General features: G+C 38.9%; 1 protein-coding gene across 1 annotated transcript in view; it reads right to left on the bottom strand.

The window, feature by feature from the left end:
• The window catches only part of PREP (prolyl endopeptidase), a 110856-nt gene that overhangs the window by 33751 nt on the left and 58678 nt on the right, over positions 1 to 18427 (bottom strand). Inside the window, exons 9-10 of the mRNA XM_059830225.1 lie at positions 10518 to 10715; positions 6848 to 6951 (exon numbers count right to left, since the gene is read on the bottom strand). Coding sequence (XP_059686208.1) covers positions 6848 to 6951; positions 10518 to 10715 — 302 coding nt within the window. The remainder of the gene's footprint in view (positions 1 to 6847; positions 6952 to 10517; positions 10716 to 18427) is intronic.

Raw genomic sequence — 18427 nt, 5'->3', positions numbered from 1 at the left:
AAGGAAATAAAAGGAATAAAATAGAAACAACAAAAAAATAAGCAACTTGTTTCCCCCAAGTATTAATTCTATCCTCCCATCCCCTCAGACTGAGGTAGGATTCAAACCCCAAATACTGTTAGAAGCAAGAAAGTCCAGCTCCTCAAAAATCAATCCCCTTTTGGTTCTGCTGGATTCTCAGGAGGGGGGAAAAAAGGATGCCAAAACAACTTATTCCCCTGAAGAAAAGGGGAGAATTCTTCGTCTCAGCTCAGAATCAATGTAAAAAGTACATGGCTCTCTTCTCTGGTATGAGAGTGCTTTTTCTCAACAGACATAAATTCAGAGCTACTGAATTTCTCTCCAAACTCCAGCGATCTATTCATATATACTTAGATGAGGGAAAGAAACAACAGTAAGACCATCTCTACATCCACACTGAAAAAACAGGGATAATATCAGCTCTTGCATTGCTAAGCAGGTTGAGCTTACTACAGCTTTCACAGGACACTGCTTTCCTCTGCTGCCCTCTGTTACTTTTTATTTTCATGAGGGAATCTAATGCTCATGGAATGACACCAATAGCAATGCCGAGATCCAGGAATAGCGTGGGCAGGTGCTGTGCATGATTTTCTCCCACAACTCTGCCAATCAACCTCAAGCCTGACTCATCTTCTCTCAGCGTTGTATTTTCCTGTAACAGAGGTTAACCGCTGTGCCAAACTGTACAGTGTAAAGTTCCGCTAGGAATTAGAATGACTGTAGACAAATTTTCCCTATCAATGACTCCTAACTTGAAATCAGTGCCGTAAGGGCTTGAAGATGGGGGTGAAAGACTGAAGAATAAAACAATAAACTTCTCATGAAAATTCCTTCATCTATAAAAATAATTTCTGCAAAAGAAAGAGGAGGAAATTCACCCCAGCCCCAAGAAAAGAAATACCCTTGTCAAGACTTGTCCTTTCAACTCTGCAACAGTATCTAAACAGCAGCTGCTTTTAAATCAAACTAAGTTGTAAAACTAAGTTGTGTTATGAATTCCACCATTCTTCTGCAAGAGCTAATCCAAAGTGCATCTGTCAATAGCAACACCTATTTCTGGTTTATCTCAAACTATTTTAAGGACAGTACTGGAAGGTATTCAAAGAATGGCAAAAGGAGCCAAACAACATTTTTATTGTTACAATTTCAACACTTATAATCCTGCATATCAGACTAAAAGTGGACGAGCTGTGAGCCAGGCCAGAAGACTGTTTATCCATGATTAAGTGTCACTGTGAGGTGTTAATATGGAGAGGCATACAAGAACTTAGTTGGCAACTTTGTAAAGATAAAATAAAGGCTTTTTATTTAAAGCAGCAGTTGAGTTATTTATGCAGTAAACGGCTTTCAGCAACTGCTGTTTGTAAGTTCCTGCAAAAGTGTTTTTTCCTCCTGTAAAACCCACCCCAAGCTATTTCCTGAAAAAGTCTGTCATTGTGATGGATGGAAGTGTGCAAGGAAGCAAAGACAAATTTCAAGAAGTGTTTGGCAGAGGAAAAGTTATCAACGCAACTTGATATATCATTTAACAAAAGCAGCCAGGATACATTTTTGATTTGTGGCAAGCATTTTAATCATTTTGACTTTTTCACGAAGCTCACACAGAGTCTTTCAAGGTAAGGGCATATGCACAAGCTACTGCACAGTAAGTTAGACTATGTACTTGTAGGGTGTCACATAAAACCAACAACCTACAGGCATGCTCTCACCCTGGTGTAAATGTCAGGTACACTGAAAGAGCTCTCCCTTCAGTGCAAGATAAGTTGGCTAATTTGTTCTTACTTTGGGCTGACAAAGGTAAGAATTTAACCTCAGGTACTACAAAGCACCTGCTCTACAATAAATTTACTTACTGTAGTAAGCTTTATCACTGGTCCACACTTGCACTGCATAGCATCTATGAAACACTGTAAACTGGATCCAAAAGAGGAAAAAACAGGCACTGTGGCATTTTCCAATTGCCATTAATTCAGGTTTCATATACACATGACACCTTACACTTCAGTTCAAATCTTCTTAACTCAGTTATGTTCAAAGACTGCTAAAGAACAACTCATTAAAGTTTCATATATGCTATACAGACAAAGCTAGGAAGATTGCTAGTCTTAATGGGTATTTCTTCAGGTACATGAGAATAAAGGAAGAACCTTGGCAGGAGACCTGCCTTTCATTAAGGACATGGATCAGGACAGAGCAAGTGACATTTTTCTTTACTACTTAGTAATTCTGATGGAAATTAAAATTATGACATAAATTCTGCAGTGTTGTTCATTCTCCTGTCATCAGCAATCTTTGCCTATTCTCAGTATATATCTTGCATTCTTAATTTTGAGTTTCTTTCACAATTCCCTACAATGTTGCCTGAGTTTTGCAATGGCTATGCAAGGCTTTCATCTAGGTTGACTGCCATTTATAAACTGCTTTGATAAACTGCCATCTCCCTTTCCCTCCTCAAGCAGAAGAATCATCAAGGGTCCAAGTGGGATCCCACAAATGGAAATGAGGACTGGAGTCTGGTAGAAATGCGTAGCACTGGCAGGCTTAGTTACTACAAAGGTGACCAGGCAGTCCCAGCCCCAGCCCTGACAAACAGCGTCTTTCACAGCTCAGCTGAGATTTCTCCACGGATCTGAACGATATGGTAACTAACTTCCAAGACGTTGCCACACTGAGCTCATTTGTTGATAAAAGGCAAAAATGGATGAGTGGTGAGCCAGAGCGCTCTTTATAAGCACTGATCCCAGTGTAACTACACAGGTCACATTTCCCTAGAGCCGGTACTGAGCAGGAGTGAGTAAGGAGAAAACCAGAAACAGTGATATTGACTTCCACCCTGTTACAGCCTAGTAGTGAAGCTCTGACAGTGATTTACAAAGTGAAGGTTTCCAAGGGCATAGCAAACAGCATGCTTCCTCCTTGAAATTATTTGTATTACTGTTCTACTTTACCTTAATTTAGCATGTAATTGATTTAAATGTAAAATGAGATTTTGTTTTTCCAGACATTTATTTCATAAAATTTGATTTACTAGAAAAATACATTATTGCTAATTTATGGCAACCCCTTCTAAACCCTTTTTAATTACACGGGTATTTGTGTTCCATTATTATCCTTCTGAGTTTGATGGCAGTATTATAATTGTACCAAGTTCTTTCCTAAAGAGAATGATGTTTTCTTTCTCTTTTTCAGCTCACTATGCCCTGAAGTTATCCTGAGGAAGTCCTGTAATGAATTTGAGTGCAGCAGTAAAAACGCATTCTCTCTGAGCAAACTGTCCTCTACAACACTCTTATTTCTGTCTGGAGATGCACAGACAAACAGATGGGGCTGTTTACAACCACCTCATGCACACACACTACTGTCCTCATGCTTTTAGAGAATCTGCCCTGTGTACGTGCCAGAGGCACAATTTAAGAGATTAAGAAAAATATCTAATCTCCTTTCGAAGACTCTAAGCCATGCAGTCCTACTGTTGCTTAACTTTACCTCCTAGGTAATTTCACCTTTCTCCAGGCTAAGCTTATTTAAGTTCCACTTTTGGCACTGGATCTTGTTATACCTTTGCCTACAGAAAGAAAAAAAATCTCTGTTCTACTCTTACTCTACAGATGCAAAATCCTATATATAAAAATAATTAATCCACCCACCAATATTTCTTCTATAAATTACAGGTATTAAATACACTAAGCATCACAATATAATGACTGGTTTTCTAGATCCCAAATTATTTTGGTTGAATCACCATCCCTGGAGGTATTTAAAAGACGTGTGGATGAGGCGCTTAAGGACATGGTTTAGTGGTGGACTTAGCAGTGTTAGGTTTATGATTGGACTCAATGATCTTAAAGGTCTTTTCCAACCTAAATGATTGTATGATTTCAACAAACTCTATGAACCCTCTCTAGAAGTTCCTTAACTTCCTTAAAGTCCTGACCAGTATTTTATCAGGGGCTTGCCAAAGCTGTGTTTAGTGGAAAGATCACTTACTACTTAAAATGTACATTTTGCATAATCTTTTTAGTCACAATACTTGTTGTGAGGTCAAAGCAGTTGTCTAGAGAGTCCTGTATTTTCCTGAACCTGTTCTATATCATCTGTAGCTTACACTGTTTTCCATAGGAATAATGTCTCTTAACTTTACAAGCCTTAAACTTAGCTAATTCTTATACGCCTTCACTTATGTGTGAGAAATAGGCACCTCCAAAGGAGTCTCCATGCTACTAAACTGAGGTACCTGTCTGAACCTTTGGTGCACCTACAATAGCATTTCAGTTCAAAACAGAAGTGTGGTTCTAAAGCAAGTCTCCTCACCACTCTCACTCTCCCACAGCAGAGAGCTTTCAGTGTATGCTGAGTGGATTCCTTCTGGACAAAACTCAAGTAGCAGATACACTCCAGGAGTGCACCAAAAGTACTTCAACCCATAATGGAAATTCAGTTCCCGGGAAAGGACTACAGCTAGTCCAAAGTAAAACTCTCAAAACAGACATTGGATCCTCAGCACAAGCCATTTCACTCCTGTGATTATTATGCCACACTGCTTGTTACTGTAGATGCAGCTTATGGCCTTCCAGGGATTGCAAAGGGAGCTCTGGGAGTCCAGCTGACATAACCTACCTGATTTCAGATTTTGAAGTAGGATAAATCCCTTCCTCGTTCCCAGATGTCTTACCCTCATTTGGCTATACTGAAATGCAGATTATCATAATGGGACCATTTAACAAGTGGTTCACATTGTTATAAACCAGAAACCTGCTGTCCTTCTTACTTTGTTATCTGCCAATCTTTGCTGGCTCCAAATACTTTATCAGCAAAGATTTTATTCTCTAGATTCCTGAGGAATTTACTGAACAGCATTAGAACTTGCCAGGAAAGACCTTGCTCATTTCTCTTCAGGTTCACGTCTCACAGAACCAGTTTGTAGATCATCCATGTCTGTAATTTTAACTCCACTTGTCCAAACTTTTAAATCCAGGGGCCTTTGTTTTATCAAGGCAAAAAGCCTCTTAGGAAATTTGAGCCTTTGATGGCTTTATAAACCATTCATGCAATCTTGCCATCTCAAGAGACAGGAGGCATATTTGACAACACCAACTCATGAAACCATACTACATAGACAAATATGTTTGTCTTTTAATTCTTTATCCATGGAGTCCCAATGTATCATTAGAACCTTGGGAAACACTTAAAACAGAATTAATGCAGTGGTAACCTACTATTTATTAAATACTGAAGCAATATCCCACAGACCCAGATCCTATCATACTAGGTAACGTACAGATAGAATGGAAGGGTCCCTGTCCCACATCGTTTAAACATCTAATACTAAAAGTTGTTAGACTTGTACAATAATTGCTTCATGGGGTTTTAGATTAGAAATGTTAATGACAGATATGTATGCACTGTAAACTGCTTTTATCTTTTGCTCTTTGTTCTAGTTGTTCCAGCACTGCAAGCAAAGGGTCTAATACTGCTCTTATGAAAATCAAAGTGAGTCGCTCCAAGTATAACTGCACTGATGCATTAATGAACACAATATACTATAGCACTTCTTAGAAAGGTGGACAGAATGACAGAATGGGAAATTCTTACACAGCATGAATGAACATGTTTTTTCTGTTCACATCACTATATATTTTCCTGCTTTCCTCCCAAATAATCATGATTAAGACCTTTCATAGTTCTATGGCAGATTTCACATTTGATGCCAGCTACAAATGAATCAATGCATTTCCTCTTTATTCCCAATTTCTTTTTGAGGTCTTAATAGAGATCCACAGTATGAACTTGTGGCAAAAATCATCACTGTTTCTATATAAGAGTAGTGGGGACAGAAGTATTTTATCTATTGTTGCCAATTCCCATGGTGGGCCCTGGAATACTGTGGAAGTGCTGGGAAGACAACTGGCTGTTCCAGGTTTCCTCTGTTTCTCCACTGCCTCTTAAGCACTGCCCTATCACACTGCCATGGTTTAACCTCAGCCAGCAATTAAGCACCACACAGCTGCTCGCTCACTCCCCCACAGTGGGACGGAGGACAGAATCAAACAAAAGGTACAACTCGTGGGTTGAGATAAAAATAATTTAATAGGACAGAAAAGGAAGAAAATAATAATGATAAAAGAATATACAGAACAAGTGATGCACAATGCAATTGTTCACCACCTGCTGACTGATGACCAGCCAGTTCGAGTGGTGGCCCTGCCCCCCCCCCCTTTTTTTTTTTTGTTCAGCATGACATCATATGGTATGGAATATCCCTTTGGCCAGTTTGGGTCAGCTGTCCTGGCTGTGTCCCCTCCCAGCTTCTTGTGCACCTGGCAGGGCAGTGTGAGAAGCTGAAAAGTCCTTGACTTCTGTAAGCACTGCTCAGCAACAACTAAAACATCAGTGTGTTATCAACATTATTCTCATCTTAAATCCAAAACACAGTACTATACCAGCTACTAGGAAGAAAATTAACTCCATCCCAGCCAAAACCAGGACGCACACACTTGCCTACTGAAGCCACGCCAAGCTGCCCTGGTGGAAGAAATACATAAACATGGAAAAGTAGCAACTTGATGTTAAAACAAATATCAAAGAATACTGTAACTTATGGGGGGGCGGGGTGGAAATCAGAGACCATATTGCCTCATAATGTAAGACAACCAAGGATTGAGTCTGCCCCGTTACTTGCAGTGGCATCTTCCAATCTCTCTAACAAGACTTGGTGGAATTCCTTCAGACCGCACACAGACTTGCAATCTCACCTTTAGCCAAGTGCAATTTTGTTAAACTCTTGCATAAGTGATTATAGCAAGATAGCAGAATTCATGTTTATTACCTGAATTGTCTGGTAAACTGAAGGATCAAATCCTTTCACAGTCACTTCCCGGAAAACTCTTGGCTCCAGTTCCTCTTTGGTCAGATCACAGTGATATATAATACCTAAAACAGAGTGCAAGTTTGTCAGCTTCGTGTATGTCCATCATTAAAAGGATACCGGTTTAGGCACTGTGATGGAGTGATGAATGGCAAAGGTAGCTCAGCAGAGTGAAAAACAGTAGCTCCAGACACATTCTTTCAGTTAATATATAATTTAACACATACATATATGCACTTCATCTAGGAAGGGTGCAAAGGCTTTCTGTACAGAAAGAATAATTCTCACCGCTGATAACAAAGCCAGGTACCCAAAGTGGGTTAAGCAAAATGGAAAAAAGATCTGTTTTCATAAAGTTACATAGCACTTTCTAGAGCCACCAGACTGAGAATAAATATACCAAGAATTCCACTTGGGTCAATATTTTTCTCTTTATGATAAAATATTTTGAAATCATAATTCAAATGGACCCCCAGGTAATGGAAAGAGCTGAGCATCCACTTGATAGTGTGGCAGACTAGCACAGGTTACCTATGTAACTGAACAGAATTTGGTCTTGTATAATTTATTTTACATCCTGATCCTGCAGGTTTGAAGGCAACTTCACTTGCTTGAGTTGCACCTATGATTTCCAAATGATTGCTCACATGAGAAAATTTATGTCTATAAGCAGTATAAAACTTATAGGCTGCAGCAGAGGCAGAATCACAGAGGCTGTAGCAATCTAGACACTACATAGATGTGTAATTGGCCAAGATGAATTTTGCATTTAGACTTTAAATCACGTTTCCTGTCATTCAACCCTAGTAATGTTTCAGCATGTGCCATACAGTGTGACTATTGTTGTGTTTGCACACTAGTTAGCACACTACAAAATCCTAATATTCATGGATGTACTACAGATACATATGGTACATAAAACTAACCTCAGTGTTAATTTTTCTTTGTTTTTCTGCTTTACAACAAGCTGGTCTCTGTAGAATTTTAAATGTGTATCAGGGAAAGGAACACTAAATTTAAGGCAACAAGCCCTCTACAGGGATTCTCAATGTAATAAAATTAACCAAGGTGGACAGGACTTGATTGAAATACTGCTGTATTGTGTATATTTCAGATACTTTCAGGAAACCAGAAGTAATTATTATAGAGGTTATAGCTATAAAAATTATATTGAAGTATGAAATAATGAGGAAACATATCTGATACAAGGGAATTACCTCATTAAATCACTTTTATAGACTGTGGAAAATCAAAGATACAGATTGGCACAGGAACACAGATGAAACCCAACATTTCTAATAACTGACAAAGCCTCTTTCCACAATGGTCAATTAGTAGGGGAATAAAAGCAGGACTACTCTAATCTGCTGGGAGTTTTTTTTCTTCATTTGTCACAAAGTGACTAGCAAGCCTAATGCAGGGTGACAGGTACAAATAAGCAGTAAAGTAGCATTTCCCTTAAAGATTATGATCCAGAAAGGGATGTGAAAGCACACCAGGTGGTCACCGGCAGAGCAGTCATTTGACATATATACAGCTGCCCAAGCTGGATAACGTATTGGCAAACATTACACGCAGAGGAGGCAGAATAGCTGCATATTAGGAAACCACATGATGAAGTACAAGCACAGTCATAGACTACATTTCAGGAGTCAATCAACCTAATGTTACACTAACATGTAATTGAACCCCTGGTACTGCATCTCCTATTATATTTTTAGCAGCATGGCAGTTAATATCCAAAAACATAGTAATGTTGGGTCCTGCACTCTTTTGCTGGGTGCTAAATAAATGCAAAACACTAGAGTGAGTGCTCACCTAAGTGTCTGACTGGAGCGGACAGCAGGGATAACCATATTTTTCAGGGAATACCAAAAATTATTTTTATGGTGTCAGCATCTATGGTTTTAGAACTGCTTTATTCTTTATTTTATATATATGTTTACTATTACTTTTGTTGTAGGTATTAAACACCAGTATGTTAATTTGTTTCCAATTAGAAAAAAAATAGTGCAACTTAATACAAGTGCAAATTATATTGGTATCTAATATAGGAAGATCTAGGTTAATCAAGGACCAGCCCCATACCTTTTGTCTGGTTATTCCACTGATAGGACAAATGGCAGTTGCATGCAAATTAAAAAATATCCACATACCTACCTAAAAATTACCTCTCTGGTCTGCTTTCCTCACCCTTTCCTTATTCCCATACAGTCTACCTCCATTTCTTCCCTTCCTCTTTCTTCTAGACTCCAGGTCGCTCTGCCCCAGTTAACAGAGCTACGCCACGGCAAATTCTCTGTAGATGCTAAGCGTGTGGATGAAAAGGAGAAAAAAAAAAATCTGCCTACGGAACCAGCAGGCAGTAAGAGCAGGTATTGCTGGCTGACTGGCAAGCCACGGGCTAAAACAGATCTCCGGGTTCTTCCCCTCCACATGTTTAGCAGCTGCAGAGACTCCACTGGCTCAGCTGAGATGAACAGTGCAGGCTTGTAAGACTGGCAACTTCTGGCCCACGAAGCGGGATGTAAGTGAACTATCTGAACCATCAAGTTGGGATGAAGTTAGAGGTAAATGCAAGAGTGTCCTCAAGCTCCTCTCCATCCAGTTGCAATGGCTGCAATGATCTGAATTTTGTTTAAAAGAGGAACTGGAAACATACTATATCTTATTTCTGGTTATGTAAACAGTAAGATAATAATAGGAAATTCATCATACTTATCTGCTAAGCTTGAAACATAATTTTGATAATTTGACACCATCCTTTCTAGCAAAACCAGCAAACCTATCAAAACTATTATACAGACATTTTGCAATGTGGCTGTGCTCTAACTGAAACACAGCAAAAATATACGTCAGATGCTATAAGAACATTTTTGATCATCTTATGATTCATGATCACTCATAACCCTGGAAGAAGATAAAGATTCTGGAGTCTATCTCCCCTCTCCATATTGGAATCATGTCCTGTATTAGCTATTGATTGTTTGGGCCAGAAAGAAAGAAAGGGGGGGGTGGGGGGGAAGAGAACAGCAAATATGTTTTCTTGTCATACACTAGCTTGACAATTGTGTTGAAACTCCCTTCCTATTCAAAATCCTGGAATACTTATTGGTGTGCCACACATATAATGCTTTGGACAGCTCTGGCTTTGCAGGATTGTACAAAGAGGATTCCTACAGCAATCCAACAACACCAAGTGTTATAAGGACAGATAGTAAGGATGCTCTAATGAGGCTATGCATAAATGAATCACAAAGCTGTCAGAAAAAGAATTTTTGTGACTTATTAAGGTTCTTCAAAATTGTGATGAAAATCAACAGAATTCAACAGAATTTGTAAACTTGTATCTTGCTGTATGAAGCAAGTGCTGCCACAATCTCATCTCTAGTACAAGCCAGTCTTGAGTAATTTCTCAATGCAGGTCTCTCAAATATTAGTAGGCATATTATTTAAGTTTCATGGATCAAGGACTAGTAAATTATGAAGTGCGCAATCACTACTTACTACATGGAGGGAAGCAGTTTTATTTGCATCTTAGACATACCTAGTAACTAATAAACAACAGAAAACGAGAAGGATACTCTTCCCAGGAAAAGGAACAATAACTAAGGGAAAAAGACAATCTTACCTGGAGATAAAAAGGAAGTAAACTGATAAAATATTTCGGTGTCCTTCTTTTGGCCACTATATCCCACAATACTGCCAACCTCTAAGGGGAAAGTCTTGAGATGTGCACCAGTAGCTAGGTCATGAAGTTGCAGGATATTCTTCACGTCGTGCAGATAGCACAAAACCAGGAAGTTGGACCTCACACAAGCAACCCATTCTGCAGAGTGTGGAAAAGAAAAACAAAGCCACAGAATATACAGTAAAAAAAAAATTCAAGAAGGAAAACAGTCAGATATATTCTGATTCTAAAATTCTTTAGCATACATAAATACAGCCACCAAAATTTCTGATATGTGTTGAATTTAAGTCTCAAATCTTTAGAAGTCACCTGCCTTCTGAAACAAAAAAGTGAACCCAAAATTAAAGGCTGACATTCTTTGGAAACGCACTAACCATGCTGCTTGAAGTAATTTATGCAGACACAGGAATAAAGAATAGCTTAACCACGATGCTTATGCAGTTGGGGTATTTATAGATCAATACTGCTTTTACACATCACATATTTCAACACAAAACCCAAGCAAAACATTGATCTTTGCCAGCAATGCTTACGGAAATGCATGAAAATCAAAACAATCAGTATGATTTAGACTCAAGCTAAACTAATAAGTGTAAAAAGACATGTGATCCTGTATTGCACGATAAAGTATAGAACCTAGATGTTACTATTCATCTTGGTTTTATTGCCTAAGTATTCAGGAGGCTATTCTTGTAAGCAGGCTCTACCAGAAGTAAGAAAAGGCCTATTCTGAGGTGATATCCTCAACATGCCATTTTCAAAAAAGCATGTTTATTCAAGAAGCTGATGTTGTTAAACAGCATTCTTGAGACTGTAAGGTAGCAGGAACAGGATGTGGCACAGTGAACTCAATCTGGCAAAAGGACCCAGGAACAAAGCGCTCTGCAGAGGTTCATTTCCTTTATGCCTTTCCCAGCAGTCCTGGCCCCTGCAGAGCTGCCCCCCCTCAGCTGTGCAGGAATAAGAGCTTCTGCTTCACAGAACCTTTCACATTCTGAATTTGTTCCTCAGAAGAATTACCAGAAATATGTGAACTTTTTCATGGAATACTAATTTTTTTAATTGGACTTTGGAAAATCCAAACTGATGTAAAAAAAAAAAAGTATGGGCTGGCAAATTCTACAAAACCCCCTGCAGTTCTACTGACCATCTCACTTCAATCCCCATCTTTATATCCTGTGAAGAGTAGAAACTCTTCAGGGCTCCAGTTCATCCAGAATACATCATGTAACATTCTCTCTGTCTGCCGTGCCATTGGCTTTAGATCTTTAGTGACAAATCTGTTTATTTACTCATGCAGACAGGAAAAAGATTGAAACCTCTTAATCTCTCTTAGTACTTCTGTCATTTAAGAAACTGGTTACCCTACTTTGCAACAAAAGTATTTCAACTTCTTCTCATTAATTCACAAATCAACTACAAACAAGACAAAATACAAACAAGGTTAAAAGTCAAGAAAAAAATATCTGGAAGGAGGGAATGAGGGACTTTTTTTTGTTTGTAGGACTAGGTGAGGTGGTGGTTCTTGTCCTCTTCCAACTGTGTATGTGGAACTTCTCCCCTGACAAGTCAGACTGGAAACCTAAATCATGGGCAAGGTACCAGCATTGGACAATGCCTTCTCTTTGCATGTTCAGGTTCCAGAACAAAAGTTCAGAGTTGTATCATGTGCCTCTTCCATTAAGGGTAACAAGCTCTTTCTGAATTGAAGGTCAAAACTCATTATTCTGTAACAATTAGCTGCTTTAACAGTCCCTGCTTTCATATACAGTTCACATGTCATGACCCACTAGAGCTCGAAGAACTTCAAATTCCAATAGTTCAATAGAGTCTACTTCCCTTTTAGCTTGTTCCTGAAGGACCAATGCAATTGAACACTAGTATGACTTTCTAGCCATATGAATTTATGTTACATAATCACCAAAATAAAGCTTTACTACTGCCCTCTTCCTGAAGACCACCACTGATATTTTTTTATCCCCAGACTTTCTAACTCCCTCATGAGCTTCTAGCCTAAATCTGGAAATTTTCTAACCAAAACCCCAGAGTACAACACTAATTGAAATTTCACCCATGAAGCCATAACCTGAAACAATAAGATACAGCACAACATAACACTGTTTATAAATTAGTAACTGATGTGTAATTTTAGCTCTGGAGTGACTTAAATTTCTTAAGTGAGGCTGGAAAACAGAATAAACTTTCTAAGTTTAATTGTTATATCCAATTACATATTTTGAAATATACAATCATTCCTGGTTATATGAAAAAGGAGAATATGCAGTAATTCAAAATATTTACTACATTGTCATTGCACAAATCTGCCAACATTCACATATACAACTGGTTTATGAACACAATGTGTATTTAAAAAATAGCATCCCTACAGTAACACACCATTTTTGCCTGCAGAATTAACTGCTCTGCAGTAAGTAGGAGATCCCATGAACTCCATTGGTATTCTCAGTAACATCTGTAACTAAAATGTCCAGTTTTACTCAAAATCTCCTGACAAAGTTTCACAAAATGGATTATAGACACCCTCAGATCAACTTCAAATGTATATAATATGTAGTTTTGCTTCAGCAAAAATACTACTTAAGCAATCTTTATTTTAAAATTAAATTGTGATAACCCTTAATTCCTCACTAACCATTTGATGAAGCATTGCAGTTTAATGGATGTTTTCATGAAAAGTCCAAATACATTATGACTTCAACTTACGTATTACAAAGAGATATTGCTCTTTTATTAAAAAAAAAATCAATTGCCTAGGGGTAAGGCTGCTGGCTTATGTGAGGATTCCTGCTATTGAAGAACTTGCCTAGGAAACAGCAACATTAACTCTCCATCACCTCTTTGGTTTACAAATTAGATGTTCTCAGCAAGGTGAAGATAACAGATGAGAAAACAATGCAAAATGTTTTTAGAACATTCCATGAGATTTAGGAACACAGCTTCTGTGTCTAATACCTGTATAATAACTGGTTTTGGTGCATTGCTAACTGCCTCCAAAACTTACAGTAACGGAAACTACAAAGAAATGCAAAAATCAAACCAGAGCAAAAGATTGAAGCAGACTTGAAAGAGCAGAAGAAAAAAAAAGACACTAAGAACGAACACTTATATATATAGCAAGCTAAAACAATGCTGAATTATTAACAAGAGCTATTTTTTGACTGCAAGCTACAAGTTGAGTCTCTGTTACTCCCATGCTCAGCACTGAGAACTGCAGATACTGTCGAGTTTGTTGCATTAGCAGTCAGCCTCCTTGGTTTTGCTCATGCTTTGCAGAACACATCCCGCATGCCTCTGTACTTCCTGGAAGCTTTTAAGATTGTGTGCTTGCAAAATTCACATGTCTAAAAGCTAAGCCTGACACCATTGCTGTAGGCTCCCTTTACAGACAACGGACAGACATAAGCACCTTTGGAATGCAGTTCACCTAATTATTTTGGATATCTTGTTCCAGGATACTGTGAATTGCATGCTGAGCAGTTTCATTCACACAAGTGTTTTTTTTAAAAAGCTAACCATCTGAGACCTCTCCAATATATAGGGTCAGTTTATTTTCAGTTAATACCAATGAACAGAGCAGTTATTCTCATAGTTACAGCTAAATTTATCAATTGTTCTCCAGCACATTTACAATCCACCTACTTACAATACCCATTAGGCAAAGGATTTATTTTACTAAACAATAAACATATAGAGGTTGCCTTTTCCAACCTCTTGGCTCAGGCATCACAGAGAGATGGACACACTTGGAGGCAATTGTAGGTACTGAAAGCAGGTGTGAAGAATTATCCTTGGTACTGCCCATTTCTCTTGGAAGATGACAGTCATCACCTTGATGACTACAATAGTTACACACAATTCTTCAATAGCTAAATTTGGGCTAGAGGAATTATACTTCTTAACAAGGCCTAGGAAACTGAGCTCAACCACCTCTAGAAGATCTAGTTCAACCTTTAAGAAATTCATATACTGCTACTTTCATAAAAAGTCTTTCATTTTGACAGCTTTCATTCCTAGCAAAGGCATGCCATTAACTCGGCACCTGCAACATTGCTATGAACAACTCCTGAAACAGTTTCAGGAAATAAAAGGTTGAATCCTCACACCAGACATCTGTGCCACTAACCTTAATTACTTATGACAGTTCTAACCTTTCATTTCTGCAGCAGTAGCTACAGCATGTTAAGTGTCCAACTGTACAAACATGCTTTGACAGATGCAGGCTGAAATGCTGATGGAGAAAAACATGCCAAGGTAGAAGAGCTAGAGCTACCCATAAGTCTTCAGCAGAAACTACTGAGTTACTTGCTGTACAATGTGCTTGTGCATCCACTCAACAAATAATGATTATAATTTAATGGACTGTCAAAGCTTTAGCTGGAAAATAGACCTGGAAAATAGACCCTCATTTTGGTTTCTTTGGTCATCACAGACAGCGACCATAACCTTCAGTGTCTCTGCAGATTAACAGGTATCCACGCTGATCTCTATTAAAATGACCCGTAACCATCACTCAAGTCCACTAATGGGTAGACTTGGAAGCAAAGCTTAAGCAATTTACAGAATAAAACATGAATCATTCCAAAGCATCTGAATAAATGTTGGTGAGCCCTCACAACATATGAAAAGGCGTATGTCTTCTCTCTGAGACACCATCCTCAGTGACGGCCTGCCATGTTTAAGTTAATGGAAAAGCTCCAACCAATTTCAACAAGACAAGGATTTTATACCCCACATCCTCTCAGTATGAGAACACATAAATGGGGGGGGGAAGGGGTGGGGCAAAGCTCTTCTGAAGCTGCAAACATCAGGAGAAATGCTTCCTTAACTAACCTACAGGCTTTAGTCATCTGTGACTGATTGAGGTTTTCCACGGTAAACAGAGTTAAACTGAGCCGCAAAAACACAGAATAAAGAGTAGAATAAAACTTTCATCCAGGGACATCCATCTAAATGACATCCTTTCCCCATGTCCTCAGTGTCTGAGGGACTCTATCTGGCTTAGCCCAATCTTAGGGGGTGCTTTTTGTTGCTGGGAAACACTGGAGCTAAGCCACATGCCAGCTGGTTTGGTTTTTGGTGTTTTTTTTTTCCCCCACATTTCACAGTAGCAGCTTATCAATCTGGTCATTTGCGTTGCAGCCAATTTCCTCCTCTATGCCACACTTCTGCAGTAGCCATCTCCGCAGGGTGCTTCCCCTGGGCTATACACAAAAGGTCACACAACTGCTCCTCAGAACAGTCACACAATCCTTCATGCACCCGCTTTGCAAGCAAAACTCGCAAGCATGTAAAGCTATGGGTACTCTGAAAAACACCACAGGGTAATGGAGCGCACAAGCTTCCTGACAGCTGAGATGAACATGAGGGATTACTCACACCCATGCACATCCTTGTCATTCAGGATCAACAATTTTATGGTACTCATTCCAGACTTTCCCTCCTGGTTTCACTACAGTGCCAAAAGATACATGTCAGTTGCATCCCCAACTCCCCTCCCCAAACTCTTAAGCATTTATGAATTAGCTAGCAGGCTAAAGGTATGAAGAAAAATACTATTTTTCACTTGGAGTGCACATTCTAGCTGAGGGAAGGGAAGCATTTTACATGCACTGAGTTTAGGTGTGCAGATGTGTACAAGGTAGAGGAGCATTGCTAGCTTTGCCCCTGCTTGTTAAATGGCCAACTGAGATTCAAGGAACTCTTCAAGATCACTCACCTCGTCTATGACACATTCAGCAATATGTCTTATTTCTCAGTCCTCCTTACTCGGGAGATCTATTCTGTTTTTCTTTTCATTGTCACAAGTACAGGGCTGGATATAACTGCTACTCTCAAGTTGCCCTGCTCTACCAGTATTGGGCACTTCTGAGGGGGGCACAGTTCTCAGAATTAATTATTTAACCTTTTAAAGACAGCAGGTTTGTCCTACGCCTTAGACCTAGGGTTGCAGTGACTGTAACGATCAGTCTGCATTTACGGTTTCATAGCTGCATTTTAACTAATTCAGCGCACCTACCTGCAGCTATGTGGTCATTTAAAGCACTAGTTCAACATTAGACATGAATCTCTCCTATGGTTCTATTTCAGACTCCCTGAAAATTAAAAGTAACACTTTATAAACAAACTCCAAAGGGGAGGAAATTAGTCTCATCACACTCCAATATGTTCTGAGGCTCCCCTTAAATTTCATTGTAAAATAGCTGTCATTTATTTTTTCCCCTCAGCTCACAGAGTAAAGATCTAAATTTATCTCAACTCTGTGTGAAAGTCCTGCTGAGAGTTGTAAAATGAGGTGTGTGTACAAACTCATTGCAGGAATATGCTTGGTTTTTTCCCTGTATTTCCCAAATAAGCTCATGTATAAACAGTTCTGAAAACAAAAAGGTCAAAGCCAATGAAAAAAGTCTATCTTGAAGAATATGTTGAAGAAATCAAATGACATTCACAACACCTTGGAGGCATGTGTGTTTATTTCTTGGTTAGATTATATTAGGTCTACCATCTTCCCTAAGAATGCATTATGATACTTTGTGGAATTTCTCTTTTTGCCATTGATGGACGCTGGCAGAGCGCCGTAATTCTTAATCCTGAATTTATTATTCATAAATAAATATATTTCTGTATGTGCATGGTGCAGCTTTTATGAAACTGAATCTAAGTTAACATATAGAAATGAAGAAGGCTATGGCTACCATGCAGATCAGATCAGAGTAGGAGACTTTTAGGCCGAGTATCTATATATCCCAGTAAAACACATTTGTGATCTAGACCATCACTAACTATAACGTTTCTAAATAAATTCTAATACAGCTAATTACATCTTGGTAAAGAGTCACTCCCACACATATGTAAAATTGGACAAGCAGCAATACTCATTTACCCTTTGAATCACTGCTGTCCTACCTTTTGCAGAAGGTGTTTCATTACATTGTCATCTCTGGATCACACAAAATCAAATTCACTTGACAGCAAGGTTTTCAAGACAATGAATTATTAACTGCCTTCTGCTATAATTATGTCTTTCTAAACCAAATCTTCGAATGATTAAAACAACATGACATAGAGACTGGCTTCCTTACTGGCTTCATCAAGTGAAGGACTGGGTTTTTTTAATTTATTTTCAGGGCTACAACCTCCTGAATGTGACAAAACTCCCTTATCTTGGTGCTTAGGATACAACACTAATTTGCAAGTGTCAGCCACAAAGATGCAACTGAACAATTCAACCTTACTTTACTGTAGTGCTAAGATCTGCTTATGACTCATCTTCTTATGGAGACACTTTCATTTGTTAATTTAATCCAATTCCTTTACATACTGCTCCAATAAGCTAGAGAGAGAAGTGGACATAGGCTTGCCTGCTCTGGCTTCACATCCAAAACCAGTAGAAGCTTAATCATAGAACAGAATCATAGAATCATTCTGGTTGAAAAAGACCTTTAAGATCATCAAGTCCAACTGTTAACCTAACACTGCTAAGTTTACCACTAAACCATGTCCCTAAGCATCTCATCCACAGGTCTCTTCAATACCTCCAGGGATGGTGATGCAACCACCTCCCTGGGCAGCCTGTTCTAATGCCTGATAACCCTTTCAGTGAAGAAGTTTTTCCTAATACCCAATCTAAACCTCCCCTGGAGCAACTTGAGGCCATTTCCTCTTGTTCTATCACTTGTCACTTGGGAAAAGAGACCAGCACCCACCTCTCTACAACCTCCTTCTAGGTAGTTGTAGAGAGCACTAAGGTCTCTCCCCTGAGCTGCCTCTTCTCTAGGCTAAACAACCCCAGTACCCTCAGCTGCCCCTCATAAGACTTGTGCTCCAGACCC

This window comes from Gavia stellata, chromosome 2 (genome assembly GCF_030936135.1).
Source record: "Gavia stellata isolate bGavSte3 chromosome 2, bGavSte3.hap2, whole genome shotgun sequence".
Taxonomy (NCBI): domain Eukaryota; kingdom Metazoa; phylum Chordata; class Aves; order Gaviiformes; family Gaviidae; genus Gavia; species Gavia stellata.
Note: the sequence above shows the minus strand (reverse complement) of the source record. Positions and strands in the feature narration are given on the sequence as shown.